This window comes from Pelophylax lessonae (genome assembly GCF_965119305.1).
Source record: "Pelophylax lessonae genome assembly, chromosome: 6".
NCBI lineage: Eukaryota > Metazoa > Chordata > Amphibia > Anura > Ranidae > Pelophylax > Pelophylax lessonae.
In genome coordinates, this window is record NC_138773.1 from 53,040,045 (window position 1) to 53,060,463 (window position 20,419).

General features: G+C 45.7%; 1 protein-coding gene across 1 annotated transcript in view; it reads left to right on the plus strand.

The window, feature by feature from the left end:
• Window positions 1-10,640: 10,640 nt before the first annotated feature.
• Window positions 10,641-20,419, plus strand: part of DRG2 (developmentally regulated GTP binding protein 2) — a 38,629-nt gene continuing 28,850 nt past the window's right edge. The window contains exons 1-3 of the mRNA XM_082261834.1: window positions 10,641-10,804; window positions 14,911-15,071; window positions 17,708-17,797. Of these exons, the coding sequence (XP_082117960.1) occupies window positions 10,741-10,804; window positions 14,911-15,071; window positions 17,708-17,797 (315 nt within the window). The 5' untranslated portion in view covers window positions 10,641-10,740. The remainder of the gene's footprint in view (window positions 10,805-14,910; window positions 15,072-17,707; window positions 17,798-20,419) is intronic.

The following is a 20,419-nucleotide window of genomic DNA, read 5'->3' on the forward strand; positions in this document are numbered from 1 at the left end:
TCGGTGAAGCCATATTTTAGCTCTCTATAAACAGAATAGGCTCCCCCAACTATGCGCAGCTGGGACCTTTATAAGACAGTCAGAATCTTCAGCTGGACTTCCAGGAAGGGCTGGCCGCCTCCCCTCCTAGGGAAGAACCCTGCTCTCTGTGTCGCCAAACTATTTATGCACTCCCCAACCACCATCTGGGCACAACTCCCCAGGGATTGGCTGTGGCTACACAAATATGCAGGCTGCTGATTTGACTTTCCCACCCACTATATTCTAAAATTCTGCAGAAGACAGGGGGAAGCAATCAAAATTGCAGCCTGCAGAATCCAGAGCAGTCTAAAGCAATCACAAGCTGCTGTGCTGATTACTGGAGAGCCACAGACATAAATTTACCTACCCTTACTAGCAGCCTATCTAGGAGGAAGCTACATCAGATTTCTGGAATGATTAACCACTTAAGCCCCGGAAGATTTTACCCCCATTCCGACCAGGGGGTATTTTGCGATTCGGCACTGCGTGACTTTAACGGACAATTGCGCGGTCGTGCAACGCTGTACCTAAACGAATTTGGCGTCCTTTTTTCCCCACAAACAGAGCTTTCTTTTGGTGGTATTTGGTCACCTGTGCGATTTTTTGATCATGCGCTATAAACAAAAAAAGAGCATCAATTTTGCAAAAATAACAATATTTTTCACATTTTTTTATATGAAATTCCCCCCAAAAAAATGTAAAAATCAAAATTTTTTAACATTTTCGGCCAATTTGTTTTATGCTACCTATGTTTGGCAAAAAAAATCGCAAAAAGCGTATTTTGATTGGTTTGCGCAAAAGTTATCGCGTTTACTAACAAAGGGAAAGATTTTTGTCATTTTTGTTGTTTTTTTTTTAACGCGTAATGGCGGCGATCTGCGATTTTTTTTGCGGTACTGCGACATTGCGGCGGACAGATCGGACCCTTGACTGACATTTTTGACACTTTTGGGGTTACCAGTGACATTTCTACAGTAATCAGTGCTATATATATGCACTGTTACTGTAAAAATACACTGGTAGTGAAGGGGTTAACTTTATTTGGGAGGGAGGGGCTGTGTGTGTCCCTAGGGGTGTGCTTTCTACTGTGATTGGCTGTGGCTTCAGCTGTAAGGACACTGATCAACGGATCTACATAGTAGATCCATGTGATCAGTGTCTTTGCAGCGAGGAGAATGACAGGCAGCTTGTTTACACAAGCTGCCTGACATTCTCCCTCTCCCCCGCCGATCGCCGAGTGGCCGGCGGACATCGGGTCCGCTGGTCACACGCGCGGGGGGGTCCGTGACCACGCGGGAGCGGGAGCGCGCCTCCGGGGGCGCGCGCTCGCTCCCTAGACCCTCACAAGCAAGCAACGTAGCCCTACGTTAGTTTGCCTGTGAGGGGCTGACCGCCGACGTAGATAGTCGTGCGGCGGTCGGCAAGTGGTTAAAAAGTGTTTTTTGGTTTTTTTTTTGTGTCCTTGTCAAACAGGGCATGCTTTCGATGGGATAATAAACAGAGCAAAATAGGGCACAAAAAAAGGTTCATTTTTAGGCCTCGTTCATTACAGTATCTCACAAAAGTGAGTACAACCCTCACATTTTTGTTAATATTGTATTATATCTTTTCATGTGACAACACTGAAGAAATGACACTTTGCTACAATGTAAAGTAGTGAGTGTACAGCTTGTATAACAGTGTAAATTTGCTGTCCTCTCAAAATAACTCAACACACAGCCATTAATGTCTAAACCGCTGGCAACAAAAGTGAGTACACCCCTAAGTCAAAATGTCCAAATCGAGCCCAAAGTGTCAATTTTTTGTGTGGCCATCATTATTTTCCAGCACTGCCTTAACCCTCTTGGGCATGGAGTTCACCAGAGCTTCACAGGTTGCCACTGGAGTCCTCTTCCACTCCTCCATGACGACATCACGGAGCTGGTGGATGTTAAAGTTCTTGTGCTCCTCCACCCTCCTTTGAGGATGCCCCACCGATGCTCAATAGGGTTTAGGTCAGCTTTACCCTCAGCTTCTTTAGAAAGGCAGTGGTCGTCTTGGAGGTGTGTTTGGGGTCGTTATTATGTTGGAATTCTGCCCTGTGGCCCAGTTTCAAAAGGGAGGGGATCATGCTCTGCTTCAGTATGTCACTGTACATGTTGGCATTCATGGTTTCCTCAATGAACTGTAGCTCCCCAGCACTCATGCAGCCCCAGACCATGACACTTCCACCACCATGCTTGACTGTAGGCAAGACACATTTGTCTTTGTACTCTTCACCTGGTTTGACACCATCTGAACCAAATAAATGTATCTGGTCTCATCAGATAACAGGACATGGTTCCAGTAATCCATGTCCTTAGTCTGCTTGTCTTCAGCAAACTGTTTGCGGGCTTTCTTGTGCATCATCTTTAGAAGAAGCTTCCTTCTGGGATGACAGCCATGCAGAATAATGTGATGCAGTGTGCGGCGTATGGTCTGAGCACTGACAGGCTGACCCCCCACCCCTTCAACCTCTGCAGCAATGCTGACAGCACTCATACGTCTATTTCCCAAAGACAACCTCTGGATATGACACTGAGCACGTGCACTCAACTTCTTTGGTCCACCATGGCTAGGCCTGTTCTGAGTGGAACCTGTCCTGTTAAAATGCTGTATGGTCTTGGCTACCGTGCTGCAGCTCAGTTTCAGGGCCTTGGCAATCTTATAGCCTAGGCCATCTTTATGTAGAGCAACAATTCTTTTTTTTCAGATCCTCAGAGAGTTCTTTGCCATGAGGTGCAATGTTGACCTTCCAGTGACCGGTATGAGAGAGTGAGAGCGATAACACCAAATTTAACACACCTGCTCCCCATTGACATCTGATACCTTGTAACACTAATGAGTCACATTACACCTGGGAGGGAAAATGGCTAATTGGGCCCAGTTTGGACATTTTCACTTAGGGGTGTACTCACTTTTGTTGCCAGCGGTTTAGACATTAATGGTTGTGTGTTGAGTTATTTTGAGGGGACAGCAAATTTACACTGTTATACAAGCTGTACACTCACTACTTTACATTGTAGCAAAGTGTCATTTCTTCAGTATTGTCATATGAAAACATATAATAAAATATTTACAAAAATGTGAAGGGTGTACTCGCTTTGGTGAGATATTGTAGGTGTACACCCATATGAGGGTTGTGTTTATGAACAGGAGGATGCACAGGTGTTCTGTGCAGGCAGTCCCATTCATGTTAGCTGGAATGGCTGAAAGGACATACTGTAGCTGCAGCTTCCATGTTGACATCCATTCAGGTGCGGGTCCCTAAACGCACTCCGTCTGTGTCCGGAGTTGGTTGGAGGCTCTATTCGCATGTAACCAATCAGATGAGCGCTTGCATGCACACAGTAACTTGCCATTTATTTGTACAGGCTGTGCAGGCAGCGCTTACTACCACCGGCAAGATTCTCGCCAGCTGCTGACCCCTGTGCAACCCTGTAAATGTACAAAAAAAAAAAAAAAACGTAACAATGGTTGTAACCACTCTATCTGAAACAAAATGCCTGATGTAAAACTTTAAGCTCATAGGATAAAGTATATATAGTATTTAGGGTGTAACATGAAATATGTTTGCATACCTCATCTCCAATACCCACATCAATCCCTTTTTATTAATGGAGCTTGGCTGTGTGGCATGTTTCCATGCATATGGGTTGCTGAATCAAAATACTACAAGCCTCATCTGCCACCATGGTGGAGGAAATCATGGATCACACCAACAGTATGTGCAGTGCAGTGATGTCACCTGTCTTGTAGTTCATTGTTTTCTGCCTCCAGCCCCAAAGCAGAATGTCCATACCCAGAAGCGTATCCACTGCAAGAGATACAAAGCATTTGCTTGGGCTGCATTTTTCAGGGGGGGGGGGGGGGCACCACCACTCCCAGGCAGAAGGGACCAGTGGAGTTGCTACAGGGGGGCAATTGCCCCCCCCCCCCAGGTTATTGGAGGGGGGGGGGGGGGGTTGGGGCAGTCCCATCTGGGCTGGGCACGGGAGGGGGGGGGGGCGACAAAGGCAGGCCTGCAGTGATGTAATGGCACCCCTTGGCACCTTTTATGATTCATAGAAACAGCCCTCACTGGCTGGGGAGGTGGGGTACTGCTGTGCTTGGACTCCACTGTGATGTGTGATTTTCATCAAATCATCTACTGTACAGAGAGGTGAGAAAATGGAAAGCATTACAGGAGAATTTTCTATTCCCTATAAAAGCCATGAATGATCATTACTGGGGAGTCATGTCCGCAGTCTCTAACCATCTCCTGTATACTTCCCGCAGTGTCTGACCATCTCCTGTATTCTGTCAGCAGTCTCTAACCATCGCCTGTATCCTGTCTGCAGTGTCTGACCATCTCCCGTATACTTTCCGCAGTGCCTGACCATCTCCTGTATCCTGTCCGCAGTGTCTGACCATCTCCTGTATCCTTTCTGCAGTGTCTGGCCATCTTCTGTATCCTGTCTGCAGTCTCTAACCATCTCCTGTATCCTGTCCGCAGTGTCTGACCATCTCCTGTATCCTGTCCGCAGTGTCTGACCATCTCCTGTATCCTGTCCGCAGTGTCTGACCTTCTCCTGTATCCTTTCCGCAGTGTCTGACCATCTCCTGTATCCTGTCCGCAGTCTCTGGCCATCTTCTGTATTCTTTCCGCAATGTTTGACCATCTCCTGTATTCTGTCCGCAGTCTCTGGCCATCTTCTGTATTCTGTCCGCAGTCTCTAACCATCTCCTGTATCCTGTCCGCAGTCTCTAATCATCTCCTGTATTCTGTCCGCAGTCTCTAATAATCTCCTGTATTCTGTCCGCAGTCTCTGACCATCTCCTGTATCCTGTCCGCAGTCTCTAACCATCTCCTTTATCCTGTCCGCAGTCTCTAACCATCTCCTGTATCCTGTCCACAGTCTCTAACCATCTCCTGTATCCTGCCCACAGTCTCTTACCATTTCCTGTATCCTCTTTGCAGTCTCTGACCAATTCCTGTATCCTGTCTGCAGTCTCTGACCAAGTCCTTTATTCTGTCCGCAGTCTCTAATCATCTCCTGTATTCTGTCCCCAGTCTCTGACCATCTCCTGTATCCTGTCCGCAGTCTCTGACCATCTCCTGTATCCTGTTAGCAGTCTCTGACCATCTCCTATATCCTGTCCACAGTCTCTGACCAACTCCTGTATCCTGCCTGCAGCCTGTGACCGGCTCCTGTATCCTGTCTGCAGTTTCTGACCAACTCTTGTATCCTGTCCGCAGTCTCTAACTGACTCCTGTATCACATCCGCAGTCTCTGACCATCTCCTGTATCCTGTCCGCAGTCTCTGACTATCTCCTGCATTTTGTACGCAGTCTCTGACTGACTCCTGTATACTGTCTGCAATCTCTGACCAACTCCTGTATCCTGTCAGCAGTCTCTGTCCAACTCCTGTATCCTTTCTGCAGTCTCTGACCAACTCCTGTATCCTGTCCACAGTCTGACCAACACCCGTATTCTGTCCGCAGTCTCTGACCAATTCCTGAGGTGAAGCTCTAACAGGAAGAGGGGAACCTAAAGAGGAAGGGATGGATTTACAGATGAAAGGGTGGATCTTAAATAGAAAGGGGTGGGACAAATTTAGAAGGGGGGTGCCCGATTTGAATCGTGCCTAGGGTAGGGTGACCAGACGTCCCCGGACCAAGTCTGTCTCGGTTTTGTCCCTGGATTGGCAATTTCAAAGACAGTCAGTGCAGAATTAAAAAAACAATTCTGAATTACACTCCCTCGCGCCGCTGCTCCTACTAGCTCAGGGAGGTATATATTTTTTTCCATTATCCGTGCCCCTCTCTAATGATCATGTGCTGGTTGGAGCGGAGGGAATAATTCTTCAGTTTCAGGCGCATGCCCCTTCCGCTCTTCTGTTCCTCTGCCTTGGCTCAAGTCCTGGCCAGCCACCTGCCTGCCTATCTCCTTGCCTTCCCCGCCGGAGTGATCTTCCTCCACTCACCTCCGCTCCTCACCCAGTAGTAGCCGGGGGTTGGGAGAGCAAGACTTGAGAAGCTGAGGCGGGCATCTGCAGGGGTGACAGGCAGAGAGGCAGCTGAGCTCAGCTGACAGTGTCCAGCAGCAGGAACAGAGGAGAAGAGGATCCCATCGTGGTATTAACCGTCACTATGAGTAAAAGACAGACACTTAATGGTTTGGATTGCTTCAGGTGGGACAGTAATATTTGTCAGCAATATCTCTCCTGAACTATGAAGATTTAATCCCACTTTACACTGTGTATTCCATGTATTTCAAGGAAGGAGACACACAGACTGTCCTTGGCAGGCTTGTCCTATTGTCTATTTTGAGATGGAATGTGTATTGGGTTAAAAGTCTACCTGACCCATTGTTAAATGTTAATGACCTCACATTGTTCTGTCCAGATGGCCAGTTAATTAGTTCTGGTTAATTCTGTTTCTGTATACAATTTCATCTGCATATGATAATGTAATCATTCTACCCCTGACCTGTATGTAGTAATTTGATCAGGAGGGGGATGTGCTCATGTGTGTATAAATTGAGTGTGTGTCTGTTCAATAAAGAGTCTGTTTTTACCCTTCATGTAGTCTGGACTCATGTTTGGGGGGTAACCTGCTAGAAGGGATTGCTATGTTCTTTATACTCCCTTGGATAATCACTAAGCTCTTGTAAGAGCTTGTGTAAGAGCTTGTTCCTGCTTCACTCTCTGGGGAAAGAGAGGTTCACCCACGGGAACCTGAAGCCTTGTCGTAGGTCCAGGGTGGGTAGGAGACGGCGAGACCCCAACCAAGCTGCGGTGGTTCGTGGGATCTGAGGTGGTTATGGTGTCTGGCAGAGTGCCTGGAGCTCTCGGGAAGCACTAGGAGCATCCGTCAACTGAGGTACTCAGTCCGGGTTGCCGGTTGATTTATTACATTGCCATTGCCTTCAAGGCTTTAACACAGGTGTGCTCTAAGGGTGTCTGTGAATAGACCAAATTGCACTGTGCCTGTCGCTCTGGCATCATGGATGGTATCATAACTCACAGGCAGGGGGCGCTCTATTATGGCTCTGGCTGGCAGTGCACTGTCACAGTGTGTCACATGACATAGCTGCTTATTGGTCATAATTTAACAAAATCAGCACCCAGCAGCCATGTTGTGACACAATGTGACAGAGCCAGCCAGAGCAATGATAGAGCGCCCCCTGCCTGTGTGTTATCATAATGTTGATGATCCTAACAAGTTACCAACCGCCCCATAGCAGATTTCCTTCTACAGGGCGGTCATGCTGCGCAGGATCATGTGTATATATATGTGATCCTGCATTTCCAGGTATCAGAGCCGTAAAGCTGGTCCAGCACATTTGATGTCTGCCAGTACCCGTCGATCGTTCTGTACACAGGCCGAACAGCAGGCGGTCTGTCAGTATGTAAGACATTAATCCTGTGTTCCTGCAAAGCAGGGACAGGGATCTATGCCTTCCCTTAGTATAAGCACCTCCCCCACAGTGAGAAAACACTGGCTAGGCACACATTTAAAGCGGAGTTCCGGGCACAGATGTCATTTTTCAATAAGCATACCCCCGGGACAGTCAGGGCTAGCACATTCCACAATGGCTAGCCTCTGATCTGTCCCGGTTCGCACTTACCTTTTAGAAGAAATACTTACTTATAAAATTTCTTCCACAGCGTTTCCATCTCTCTTGTGGGCAGCTGAAGCCGGCGCGGTCCTCTTCTGCGTCTTCTTCCGTGTCTTCTTCTCCCAGAATGCGCCGCACCGGCCCCTCTCGTCACTTCCGGTGCGGCGCCGCATTCCTAAACAGCTTCTGGGCATGCCCAGAAGCTGTTTAGCAGGGGAATGCGGCGTCGCCCGTAAATGACGTGCGGGGCTGGTGCCGTCGCATTGATTCCTGGGAGCGATGACGTTCAGCTCCCAGGAATCATCGCGAGGCAGGAAGTGACGGGTGAGCCGCGGCTCCGAGGGAGGAAGTACCCTGAGGTGAGTATTTACGATCTACAATTACAAGGTGAGTTTTAAAAAAAAAAAAAAACTAACTATCCAATTCCTTATCAGGTTATCCAGAACTAGCGGACGGGCACAAAAAAAAAAATATCGATTTTGTGCCCGGAACTCCGCTTTAAACCTTTGATTGCCCTAGATGTTAACCCCTTCCCAGCCAGTATCATTAGCACAATGACAGTACATATTTTTATCACTGATCACTGTATTATTGTCACTGGTCCCTAAAAAAAAGTGTAATTTAGTGTCCGATTTGTCCGCTGCAATATCGCAGTCCCACTATAAGTAGCTGATTGCCCCCATTACCAATAGAAAAAAATGATGTGTCCCCGGATTTAATCTTAAAAGTCTGGTCACCTTAGCCTAGGGCAGCACAAAACCGAAATACACCGCTGTCCATACCTCTCTACAGAGCTGGGCTGGGATGAAAACCACGCAGGAGACTGCACATTGCACCCCAGACACACTGATTTTGGTTGCAATGCTTTATAATACAAATTTACAAATACACATTTTTTTTTATTAAAGTGTATCTAAACCAAAGAACAAAAATGAACAGTGTTGCAGCTTTCCCATCATCTGATGTGGTGGATGCATTTGTTTTCTTTTCCATTCTTTTTTTATCTTTATTTTAACCTAATAATCCTGCTAATAACATGTTTCCTGCTTAGAACGGTTGTCACCCCAGGACTGGGAGCATGTTAGGCCTACATAACACAGCTATACTGGTGGACACACGCATCAATTTTTTTATCCAATCGACATGCGAATTGATAAAATAAATCGAATGACCTTAACTCCCTAAAAAATAGAGCGAGACTCGGTAAAGATCAGATTCCAGTCGCTACTCTGGGGCGGAAAATTATCCATCAATTTGCGTCACACCAACATGGAACTGAATAGGAAACTGCATATGACAGATGTGACTGATTATTGAGGATCATACACTATATTGTCAAAAGTATTGGGATGTCTGCCTTTACACGCACATGAACTTTAATGGCACCCCAGTCTTATGGGCCATACACACTATAAGATTTTCTGAAGACTTTTTCCTTTAGACTTACCAAAACCATATAATATGAGGTAAAACCTAAACACTTTCAATTTGTATGCAATCTGGCAGGCCCTTGCACTACATAGAAAAGGTAAATCTGAAGAAAATCTAACCACAAAAGTTGGATAGTGTGTATGCAGCTTTAGTCTGTAGGGTTCAAAATTTAGTTGGCCCACCCTTTGCAGCTATAACAGCTTCAACTCTTCTGGGAAGGCTGTCCACAAGGTTTAGTAGTGTGTCTATGGGAATGTTTGACCATTCTTCCAGAAGCGCGTTTGTGAGGTCAGGCACTGATGTTGGATGAAAAGGCCTGGCTCACAGTCTGCACTCTAATTCATCCCAAAGGAGTTCTATGGGGTTGAGGTCAGGACTCTGTGCAGGCCATCAAGTTCCTCCACCCCAAACTCGCTCATTTATGTCTTTATGGACCTTCCTTTGTGCACTGGTCCAAATCATTTAGTGGAGGGGGGATTATAGTGTGGGGTTGTTCTCGGGGGTTGGGCTTGGCCCCCTTAGTTCCAGTGAAGGGAACTCTAAGGGCCTCCGCATACCAAGACATTTTGGACAATTTCATGCTCCCAACTTTGTGAGAACAGTTTGGGGATGGCCCTTCCTGTTCCAACATGACTGCGCACCAGTGCACAAAGCAAGGTCCATAAAGACATGGAGGAGTGATTTTTGGGGTGGAGGAACTTGATTGGTCTGCACAGAGTCCTGACGTCAACCTCATAGAACAGTGATGGCTAACCTTGGCACCCCAGATGTTTTGGAACTACATTTCCCATGATGCTCAAATACAATGAAGAGGGCATGTGCATCATGGGAAATGTAGTTCCAAAACATCTGGAGTGCCAAGGTTGCCCATCACTGTCATAGAACACCTTTGGGATGAATTAGAGTGCAGACTGCGAGCCAGACCTTCTCTCCAACATCAGTGTCTGACCTTAAAATTGCGCTTCTGGAAGAATGGTCAAACATTCCCATAGACACACTCCTAAACCTTGTGGACAGCCTTCCCAGAAGAGTTGAAGCTGTTATAGCTGCAAAGGGGGGCCAACTCCATATTGAACTCTACGGACTAAGACTGGGATGCCGTTAAAGTTCATGTGTGTGTAAAGGCAGGGGTCCCAATACTTTTGGTAATATAGTGTATCCTCCGATTGATACTAGCCCTCAAGTCTCTGTTCTATTGGATAGGTTGACCATTTAGAGATCGGTAATCCCCAATAGGAGACATAGATAAATGATCAATCTCATTCTGATCGATGTGTATGGGACCACCATAAAACATATTTAAAAAATGATATATATTATAAATTATACATAAAATCTTTATGTCCGCCTGCAAAATATTAAACAAAGTTCCATCAAAAACATCCAGGAAGCTTGTGTTTTCAGGACAGTTCATGTTTTCTTTCCCTTCTGGCCAGGAGCTGCTGACATCAGAGACATTTAAATGCCATAGTGAAAGCACACAGTTTTGCTTATCTGAAAACACCAGAAACTTCAGACTGTGGGCATCTTGCCCTCATCAAAGATGGCCGTCGGTGCGCCTGCGCGGAGTGATGACAGCAGTGGCCCTGTCTCCGCCCTTTTCCCCGGCTTCTGGGTGCCGTGTTCCTCGCGGTGCGGGTGATCAGGTGGCAGGCAGGCCGCAGACATGGGGATCCTGGAGAAGATCTCGGAGATCGAGAAGGAGATCGCCAGGACCCAGAAGAATAAAGGTGGGGGAAGGGCCTAGAATAACAGAGGAGGGGGAGGGGAGGATGACCATGTGTATTGCTTGGAGCTCCAGCTGTGGGCGGACTACAATTACCAGCATTGGCAGGGATTACTGGGAGTTGTAGTTCCTCAGACAGCTGAGGGGGGGGGGGGCAGTCACACTTCACTGTCATTGCTTTAGCTACATTCACGCCTAGGCAGAATTTAGAATGCGCAAAGTCGCGCCGCGCTTATTCTCTGCGCTCATAGTGCATCCTATTCATTTCAATGGGCTTTCCTACACGCCGCCGATGCGACAGTTCAGCTCATGTAGCGCTTAGCGCATTGTGCGTTTTTAACCACGCCAAGCGTTACCGTGCGTCTTCTTGCCGCGTTTATTAGCAATGAATGGAACCGCCAGTGTGACGCCCGTTTCCTCATTTTGTAAACATGTCCAAAACACTCCGAGGTGAATGGGACCTTATGCCTCGTTTCCACTGAGCGGTTCGGTTCAGTTCAGTACGGTTCGGAATTGTACACCTTGATCAGGCTTGCGTTTCCACCGCCAACAGTACCTCTACAGTATTGCTCCACCCTGTTGGTACGGTACTAATGTGCTTGGTACCCCAACGAAAGGGTCCCAAAAAAGTATTATGGTACGGTTCGGAATTAGGGTACCATTCACAACTTTTGACAATGGAAAGGCAAAAATTGCGTACCGAACCGAACCGTACCGCTCAGTGGAAAGGAGGCATTAGGGTAGCTCGTTAATTTTACCCGCTTCTATATCTGGCAAATTCTGGCATTTTTCTCCTACATGTAAAAATCATCATTTTTTTGTTAGAAAATTACTCAGAACCCTCAATTTTTTTTATATATATATTGGAAAAAGGAGTAAGAACAATGACCTATACACCCCAAAGGGGATCCTAGTCAATCTCACCCACTCGGCACTAAAGTGCTTAATGCTACATTGAATAGCTCGTATAAATACAGTGTTAAAAACCATCAATACCAAAATCAATTAAATACAACTGGTAAAAGTAATATAAAATCACAAAACCATCTAAAACCTTTCGGATCTCAGCTGCTGTTATATATAAAAACAATCTTAAAACCTGGTGTGTACATATAATAAAATCACATGCAAACACTAACAGCGCTATGATTGATCACACAGTCCATAATGTGTCATATCTGCAAAAGAACAGCTTGCTGGCATCATCTTCAGTGATAAAATCCTGTATAGAGTGTTCACGTGCTCTAATATAAAGGTACTGTAGTCTGTGGTACATCATACTATCTCCGCTTAAATGTACTCAGCCGCTCTGCACTTACCATTGTATAAATGTGCGATACATCGTGTATGGATTTTATCACTGTATTGTATGCAGGCTATATATAAATATATGTAGTGTTGCGTGGTCACCATGGAGATATGTATTGGTTGCTACCGGTTTTGATGGCCGCTAAGTACAATCTCCATTAATGTATTTCCCTGGCGGGAGATGGAGGGTTAACATACTCTTCCTGTCAGTGGAATAAAGTGAGTGAGGCAATTGAAGCACACCGTGTGTGGGGCGGGATGTGGAGAACGTTCCGTTTTGCCAGTAGTAATGGACCCCTCCGGAGTGGTGCTTCCGCCCTTCCTCGCTTAATATATATAGGAGTGGTGTCGCCGTGTGTCCACGCCCTCCGTTGAAGTCAGCCAATGACGAAACGCGTTAGGGCGTGGACACGCGGTGACCAACGCAACGTGAGGATCCGGACGTCTGACGTCACGCCGAACCCGGAAGTCCTACGGCGGTGGTAGCCGCGGCTTCGTTTCCACAACGGGACGGCTTGAGTTGTGCAGGTAGCCCGGATCGGGACTAATTACATTGGATGCTTTCTTTTAAAGTTTGTTTGTGAGTGCATTTTTTGTTGGAATTTGCTTTAATAAATGTGTTTTGACGGAATCACGCTATGAGAGCACCTTTCTATTTGCATATCACCTAACATCCATGGAGTGATCCAGCCATCATCTATGGGAAGTTCCTGGGCTGTGAGATAAGAGGTTTTCCCTCCTGTGCATATCTTGTTGGGCCCTATATATAAATATATAGTGAGGTACGTGGGCACTGCTTGGGGGGCATGCCGGTGTGGTGAAGGGGCACGTTCTTTTATATTAGAGCACGTGAACACCTTATACAGGATTTTATCACTGAAGATGATGCCAGCAAGCTGGACTGTTCTTTTGCAGATATGACACATTATGGACTGTGTGATCAATCATAGCGCTGTTAGTGTTTGCATGTGATTTTATTATATGTACACACCAGGTTTTAATAAAAAAAAAAATATATATCAGAGACCCTAGGGAATAAAATGGCAGTCATTGTAACTTTTTATGTCACATGGTATTTGAGCAGCAATTTTTCAAATGCATTTTTTTTTTTTGTTGAAAAAAAAACAAACAAAATACTAAAGTTAGCCCAATTTTTTTTGTATAATGGAAAAGATAAGTCGAATTAATAGATACCTAACATGTCACGCTTTAAAATTGCACACACTCGTGGAATGGCGCCAAAATTCAGTACTCTAAAAATGTTTTCAGGTTACAAGTTTAAAGTTACAGAAGAGGTCCAGTGCTAGAATTATTGCTCCCGCTCTAATGTTCATGGCGATACCTCACATGGGTTAATTTTTTTTTTTGTTCTGTTTTAATATTTTAATATTTTTATTTTTACACTTTCCCTTACATTTTTTTTTTTGTTCTGTTTTAATATTTTTACACTTTCCCTTTAATTTATGCGATGGGGGGGGGGGGGTATACGTCCCCTCCCGCTGCCAGTAAAAACAATTGAGCGCCTGAACTGCTACTCTGATTGTTTTTACAGTACAGGGAATCGCCGGATGAAAAAATAGATATGTGAATGATGCCAGCAGCTGCACCCATCATCCGGATATGCCCACTGAAAGCCCAGGATGGCATATGACTTTCAGCAGTATGGAAGTGGGTAAATAGGCCGCCAATGCACAAGAGCGGGCAGTCAGCATTTTGCCATTACAGCACACATTGGCTCCCTCCCGTGTGTTTCAGCACATGTGCCTTGGGGCTGTGTTGCTGTAGATCCCATTTACACCATTGCATTCCAGTAACGTGTAGAAACTCGTAAAAAGTCCGCTACGAACGCATATCGAGCTTGCAGAGCCATTCATTCCTAATGGCACCCCGAACGCGGCTAGCAGACTCCTGAAAGGGTGCGGGAGTTTCTGTGACGCACGCAGGGCTACCCTATGTGTACTGCGCAAAAAAAAAAAAAATTCAGGCGGTAGCACGTGTTCCCAATACTCCTAGTGTGAATGGGGTGCCATGTACAGGGCAGGCGGCTCCGATTTCCGTCTGACACTCGCGATCGTTTCCCAATGAGAGAGAACGGTCAGCTGTCCAATCTTCTCCCTGGAATTATCATAGAGCCCATGTGATCCTTCTATATAGGAGCACAGGTCTCTGTGATCATTTCACAAGCCACGCCCCCCACAGTTAGAAACATGCCCCTAGGTACACATTTAACCCCTTGATCACCCACACTGTTAACCCCTTCCCCGCCAGTGTCATTATTACAGTAACAGTGCATATTTTTAGCACTGATTACTGTAGTAATGTCACTGGTCCCCCCAAAAAGTGTCAAAAATGTCAGTCAGGGGTCCGATCTGTCCGCCGCAATGTCACAGTCCTGAAGGTTTTACCCCTTTGATGACCAGGGTATGTTTTGGGATTTTCTTTCCCTCTTAGTAATACCATTAAACAGGACAAATAGAGGGGGTGACTCTCCCTAATGGGGACACAGCAAAGAAAAAACCTGACACGGGTTCAAATCCCTCTCCATTCCATCCAAAACAAAAAACAAATTCTTGCCTTTGGTTCCATTTTATTTTTATCTGATCGCTCTGTAAATTTCTGGACAGTCAGCAGCCAGTGATCCCAGACCAGTGTGACATTTATATTTCTGGATTGGGCATTTTGATGTGAGAATTATTGTGAGATGATAAAATCAGCAACACATTTAAATGCCATGTTGGAATTTGGATTTGATGCTTTATTGCCGTGCGTGTCATGTGACCGAGTCGCCTCTTACTCTTCCAGCTACGGAATACCATCTGGGTCTGCTGAAGGCTAAACTCGCCAAGTACCGTGCGCAGCTTCTAGAGCCGTCCAAATCGGCTGCCGCCAAGGGAGAGGGCTTCGATGTTATGAAATCTGGAGATGCCCGGGTGGCACTGATCGGGTTCCCCTCTGTGGGTAAGGTCAGTATATGCTTATATACGGTTCACTTCCTTTTATTGCAAAGTACACATAGAGGTTGATTTACTAAAAATTGAGAGTGTAAAATCTGGTGCAGCTGTACATGGTAGCCAGCTTCTATCTTCAACTTGTTCAGTTAAAGGGTAACTCCACTTTTGTGGGGAAAAAAAATAGCAAATAAAGAAAAAACAATATAGAGTATACAATTGCGACACAAATCATATTATAATTGAATGTTACTAAAAATGACCTTTCCTTTACAATCTGCAGCTGTTTTAATTTTCTGAAAATGCAATGCAATATGGCTACCTGGAGGTGTTCTGTACACAGAATGTAAACTGACCACACCCCAGAAACATAATTTCCTGCTTGTGTGATTGGCTCACTGATTTTCCCAGAAGTCTGCACTAAGATACAAGTCAGATTTCTGGCATCCCCTGCAACAAAAATGTCATTTTTGGTGAGATACTCCCAATAGGAACCTGTCTAAAGGGATGCAGGCCCAGCAGATTTCCTCGTTAGAGCCCTGCAGCTGCCACAGCTGACTGATAATTATGAGACCACTCCCATTAGACCCACTCAGCACAGAGAACAAACGAGGATTTCTTCAGAATAAGAAAAGGTAGGAATCTGCAACAAAGTGTGTTATAACCCTTGCAATGTACAGAGATCACCCAGAGGGGAATGTTTTTTTCTCAACAAAAGTGGAGTTACTCTTTAAGCTTTAACCAAAAAAAAAAAAACCTGGAAGCTGATTGGTTTCTATGCAGAACTGCACCTGATTTTGCACTCTCCAGGTTTAGTAAATCAGCCCCACAGTTTCCTGAATATTAGACATCAAGAGATTGGGCCGGATGGAGGGCTACCAATATTCAAAGCCTTACCTGGTTTGTCCTTTACCCATCCCCCTCCCATGGCTTTCAACATAGCAATGAAGTTTTAAAATAAAACCTTTTTTTATAGTTCTTGCATACCATACTTTAGACCCAGTGATGCCATCATTGGGTCTCTGTGCTTCTCTATACAATGCAGGTGGATTATGGCTGGTGGGAAGGGCCAACAGGGTGGTGTACATAGCTTCCTGAAGCACCCAGCCTCAGTACTCCTCTCAGGAACCCTCATCCCTGATGCAAGCAGTAGGCAGGCTCTTGGGAGCAGTTATATGAGTAAATATCAATATGATGTAATGGGTGGGTATCAGTCTGGAGGAGTGGGTGTTCCTAGGTGGGTATGTTTGCATACAGACCGCCCTAGGTAACGCCCACATGTGACGTACGGGGCGGGCCAGGGACAGTCAGGCTGGGGTGGAAAGGGGTAGGAGAATCTCAATCGGGAAGTCAGGCGGGCTCTATGTGGATTCTAATGGACATTGTGAGAAGCTCACAGTGTGCAGGGAAATCAGAGGAAGCCATTTCAGTAGAGGAGAGGAGCCGCTACAACTGTGCAAGACTGAATGCTTTAAGCCAAATAGTTAAACATAATGACGGGGTCTTTTCAAAGCTGAACCCCAGAAATAAAAAGTGCCCCCACCCCTGTAGTGGGGCTCCCGCTGAACTTCAAGGGATAAATCATGCCTCCCAACTTTTTGAGATGGGAAGGAGGGACACCTATTAGCAAAAGTATGTAGGCATAGGACACACCCCCTGTCACACCCCCTTAAAAGAGAATTAACCACTTTACCACCGGAGGATTTTGCTGTCTTACGTCCAGGCCACTTTTTGCGATTCGGCGCTGTGCTACTCTAATTGACAATTGCGCAGTCATGCAACGCCGTACCCAAACGAAATTTACGTCCTTTTTTTCCCACAAACAGAGCTTTCTTTTGGTGGTATTTGATCACCTGTGCGATTTTTACTTTTTGCGCTATAAACAAAAAAAGAGCGGAAATTTTGAAAAAATAACAATATTTTTCACATTTTTTTTATATGAAATTCCCCCCAAAAAAATGTAAAAATCAAATTTTTTTTATCATTTTTGGCCAATTTGTTTTCTGCTACATATTTTTGGTAAAAAAATGGCAATAAGCGTATTTTGATTGGTTTGCGCAAAAGTTATTGCGTTTACTAACTAAGGGAAAAATTTCTCTAATTTTTGGTGTTTTTTTTTTTAACGAGTAATGGCGGCGATCTGCGATTTTGTTTTTTTTTTTTGTGGGACTGCGACATTGCGGCGGACAGATCGGACCCCTGACTGACATTTTTGACACTTTTGGGAGTACCAGTGACATTACTGCAGTAATCAGTGCTATAAATATGCACTGTTACTGTAAAAATGACACTGGCAGGGAAGGGGTTAATTTTATTGGAGAGGGAGGGGTTAACGTATGCCTGGTGCTTACTAACGTGTGTGGGGGGAGGTGACTGAGTGACACAGGGACAGATCGCATGTTCAGCTATGCTGAACCCTGCAATCTGACCCTGCCTGTCACTTAGGAGATCCGCCCGCTCTGTTTACACAAGCGGGCGGATCTCCACACTCGATTCCCCGACGATCGGGGAAGAGCACCCTGCCTGTATGTTGTGCATTCACTAAACTCCTTGGTAATCTATGCATCCTTAAAAACGACAGCAGAGGTTGCAATATACTGTAGATTATATTATTAATTTATTATATATTGTCTTTTTTTGTTTAATTACAGTCCACCTTCTTGAGCTTAATGACATCCACAGCCAGCGAGGCTGCTTCTTATGAGTTCACCACCCTGACCTGCATTCCCGGAGTGATAGAGGTGAGTGTGCCTTTAATGGAATTTATAAGGCTAAGTTTACACTTGTGGTTGGGGGGGGGGGGGTGCTGGGGCGCATCTGAGCACCAAAAACACTATTTCATTAATTTTCAATATTCACAGCAAACTTCCCCATCCATCCATTTGTTGAGGAATCACTTTGAAAAGCACCCCTCTAGAATTTCCGGCTGTGGCCATCTTGCGTAAGGTGCAAATTATTAATGTAGAATTAACTTTCCAGAATCCATCTGCCCTTAGCTCAAGCATGCATGCAGAAGAGTGTGCTTAGCTGAGAAAACCCCTCATCCTCTCCTCCCCTCCTGAAGACTCCTGGGATGTATGACCTCATTTACCTAGACAAACCAGGAAGTAACTGAATGTAAAAAAAAAAAAAAAAAGTTTAAAGCAAGTAAATATGATAAAGTATATGCAAACCAGAAAAAACACTGTGCTTAAGGAGAAGCTGACACCTAAAACAATAGTACAAGTTCCAGATAACGAGATTCTAAACAATATGGTACACATTCCAATCTATTTACTAATGCTAACATCATAAGGATTAAAGTGATTATAAAGGCAGAAGGTTTTTTTATCCTAATGCATTTTATGCGTTAGAATAAAAAACCTTCTGTGTGCAGCAGCTCCCCTCAGCCCCCCCCCCCCCATTGCTTACCTGAGCCCCATCTCAATCCAGCATTGTCTATAACTTTCTCAGCCATCTGGGACTCTCGTCCTCATTGGCTAAGACACAGCAGCATCTCCATTGGCTCCCGTTGCTGTCAATCAAAGTGAGCTAGCCAATCAGGAGAGAGAGGGGATGGGGCCGAACCGCAGCTCTGTGTCTGAATAGATACACAGAGCTGTAATTCGGCTCGGGTGCCCCCATAGCAAGCTACTTGCTGTGGGGGCACTCAACAGGAGGGAGGGGCCAGGAGAGCCAAAGAGGGACCCGAGAAGAGGAGAATCTGGGCTGCTCTGTGCAAAACCAACTGCCCGGAGGAGGTAAGTATGACATGGTTGTTATTTTTATTGAAAGAAAAACGAGACTTTAAAATCACTTTAAAAATAATCAGTGTTGATTGGGAGAGTGAAGTTCACTTTAATCTGCAAGGGCAGCTGGACGGGGTTGTACACTTGCCGTGGCCATGATGTTTTGCTGCGTGGCAAGAATTCTACCCCTTTGTCTCGTTCACCAGGCATTACCACCCACTGAACGCGATCCATTCAAGTGAATAGGGCAATATGTTGCCTGCTCATCGTCTGTTTTAACCCTGTAGATGCAATGCTGCAAATGTGGGCATTGCTCTTGGTTGCTCATTGCCCTATTCACTTGACAGGGGCGCATGTGGCAGTGCTACCTGTTGAATGTGACTGGGGACAATTTATGCCACGAGGTGTACAGCCCCGTTGGGCTCCCTTTGCAGCATAAGGGGGGGGGGGGGCTGCGGAAACCCAGCCGAGCCACCTTTGCTGCCCCCCCCTTCTTCCTCTTATTCCCACACCTGTAAACATGCCCTTACATTGAAGTGTTACTTTACCCAGGAGCCTGCATTACCTGAATCTGGTGGTCTCTCACAGAACATGGAAATGCAATTATTTTAGTAAATATAAACTGCTAAAATAACTTTTCTCATCAGTAGCATATAGAAGTCTTGTGACTTCTATCAGTGCCTGGTAAAGCTTGTAGGAGATGTTTTCATACTGCACTGGCTGTCCTGTCAGGATCCAGGCCCCCTGACCCTCTGTCTGGACAGTGCTGATTGGCCCTGTGCTGATCACATGCACTTTCCCAAGAAAAAAATAATCTCTAGCAATACACACCAAACTGAGCATGTGCAGCCTGACTCCGAAGGCTCTGTCTCATCCAGACATGTTGTGGAGTCAGTGGAAGAAGGGGAGGATCTGTGCATACAGGATCAAACAGACTTTTTACACAATGCAGAGGGTTAACCCCTTAGGTTCCACATTGAGTATAACAAGCATGCTTTACTGCATATACACACTGAATTTACTGTTGTGGGATTAGTACAACTTTAAAGTAGTCTATCAAAGGCAATCTGTGGATTAGGGATCAACCGATTATCGGCAAAGCCGTTATATTGAGGGCCGATCTGCACTTTCCCCGAAATAGCGGAATCGGCCCCTGAGGTTACTGATATCGGGAAAGTGTTGTACCGGAGTGATGCCTGCAGCTAGAGGCATCACCCCGGTACTGGCGTCCATAGCCGACGGTCGGCTGTCCTGTAATGACAACCGATGCGGCTGACATTGCAAGGAGCGGGAGGGGATGTCCCCTTCCACGGCTTGCCCAGGTCTCCCGGGCATCCTACCTGCACGGCCCCCAAAGAGAAGACCTGATCAAAGCCGCATTCGGCTCTGATTGGGTCTCCATGTAAAAACACGGAAGTGATGTCATGACATCACTTCCGGGTACTCGGCGCCAGATTAAAAAAAATGACAGCATTCAAAACAGCCAAACTTGGCGTTTTGAATGCTTTTAAGTGCAGAGGAGGGGTTTGGGATCTTTTAGACCTCCAGATCCCCCCACAAGAGTACTTGTCAAGTGTAAAAATAAAATGTTTTTAAATGTACAAAAATATTGGCCAATATCAGCCGATACCGATA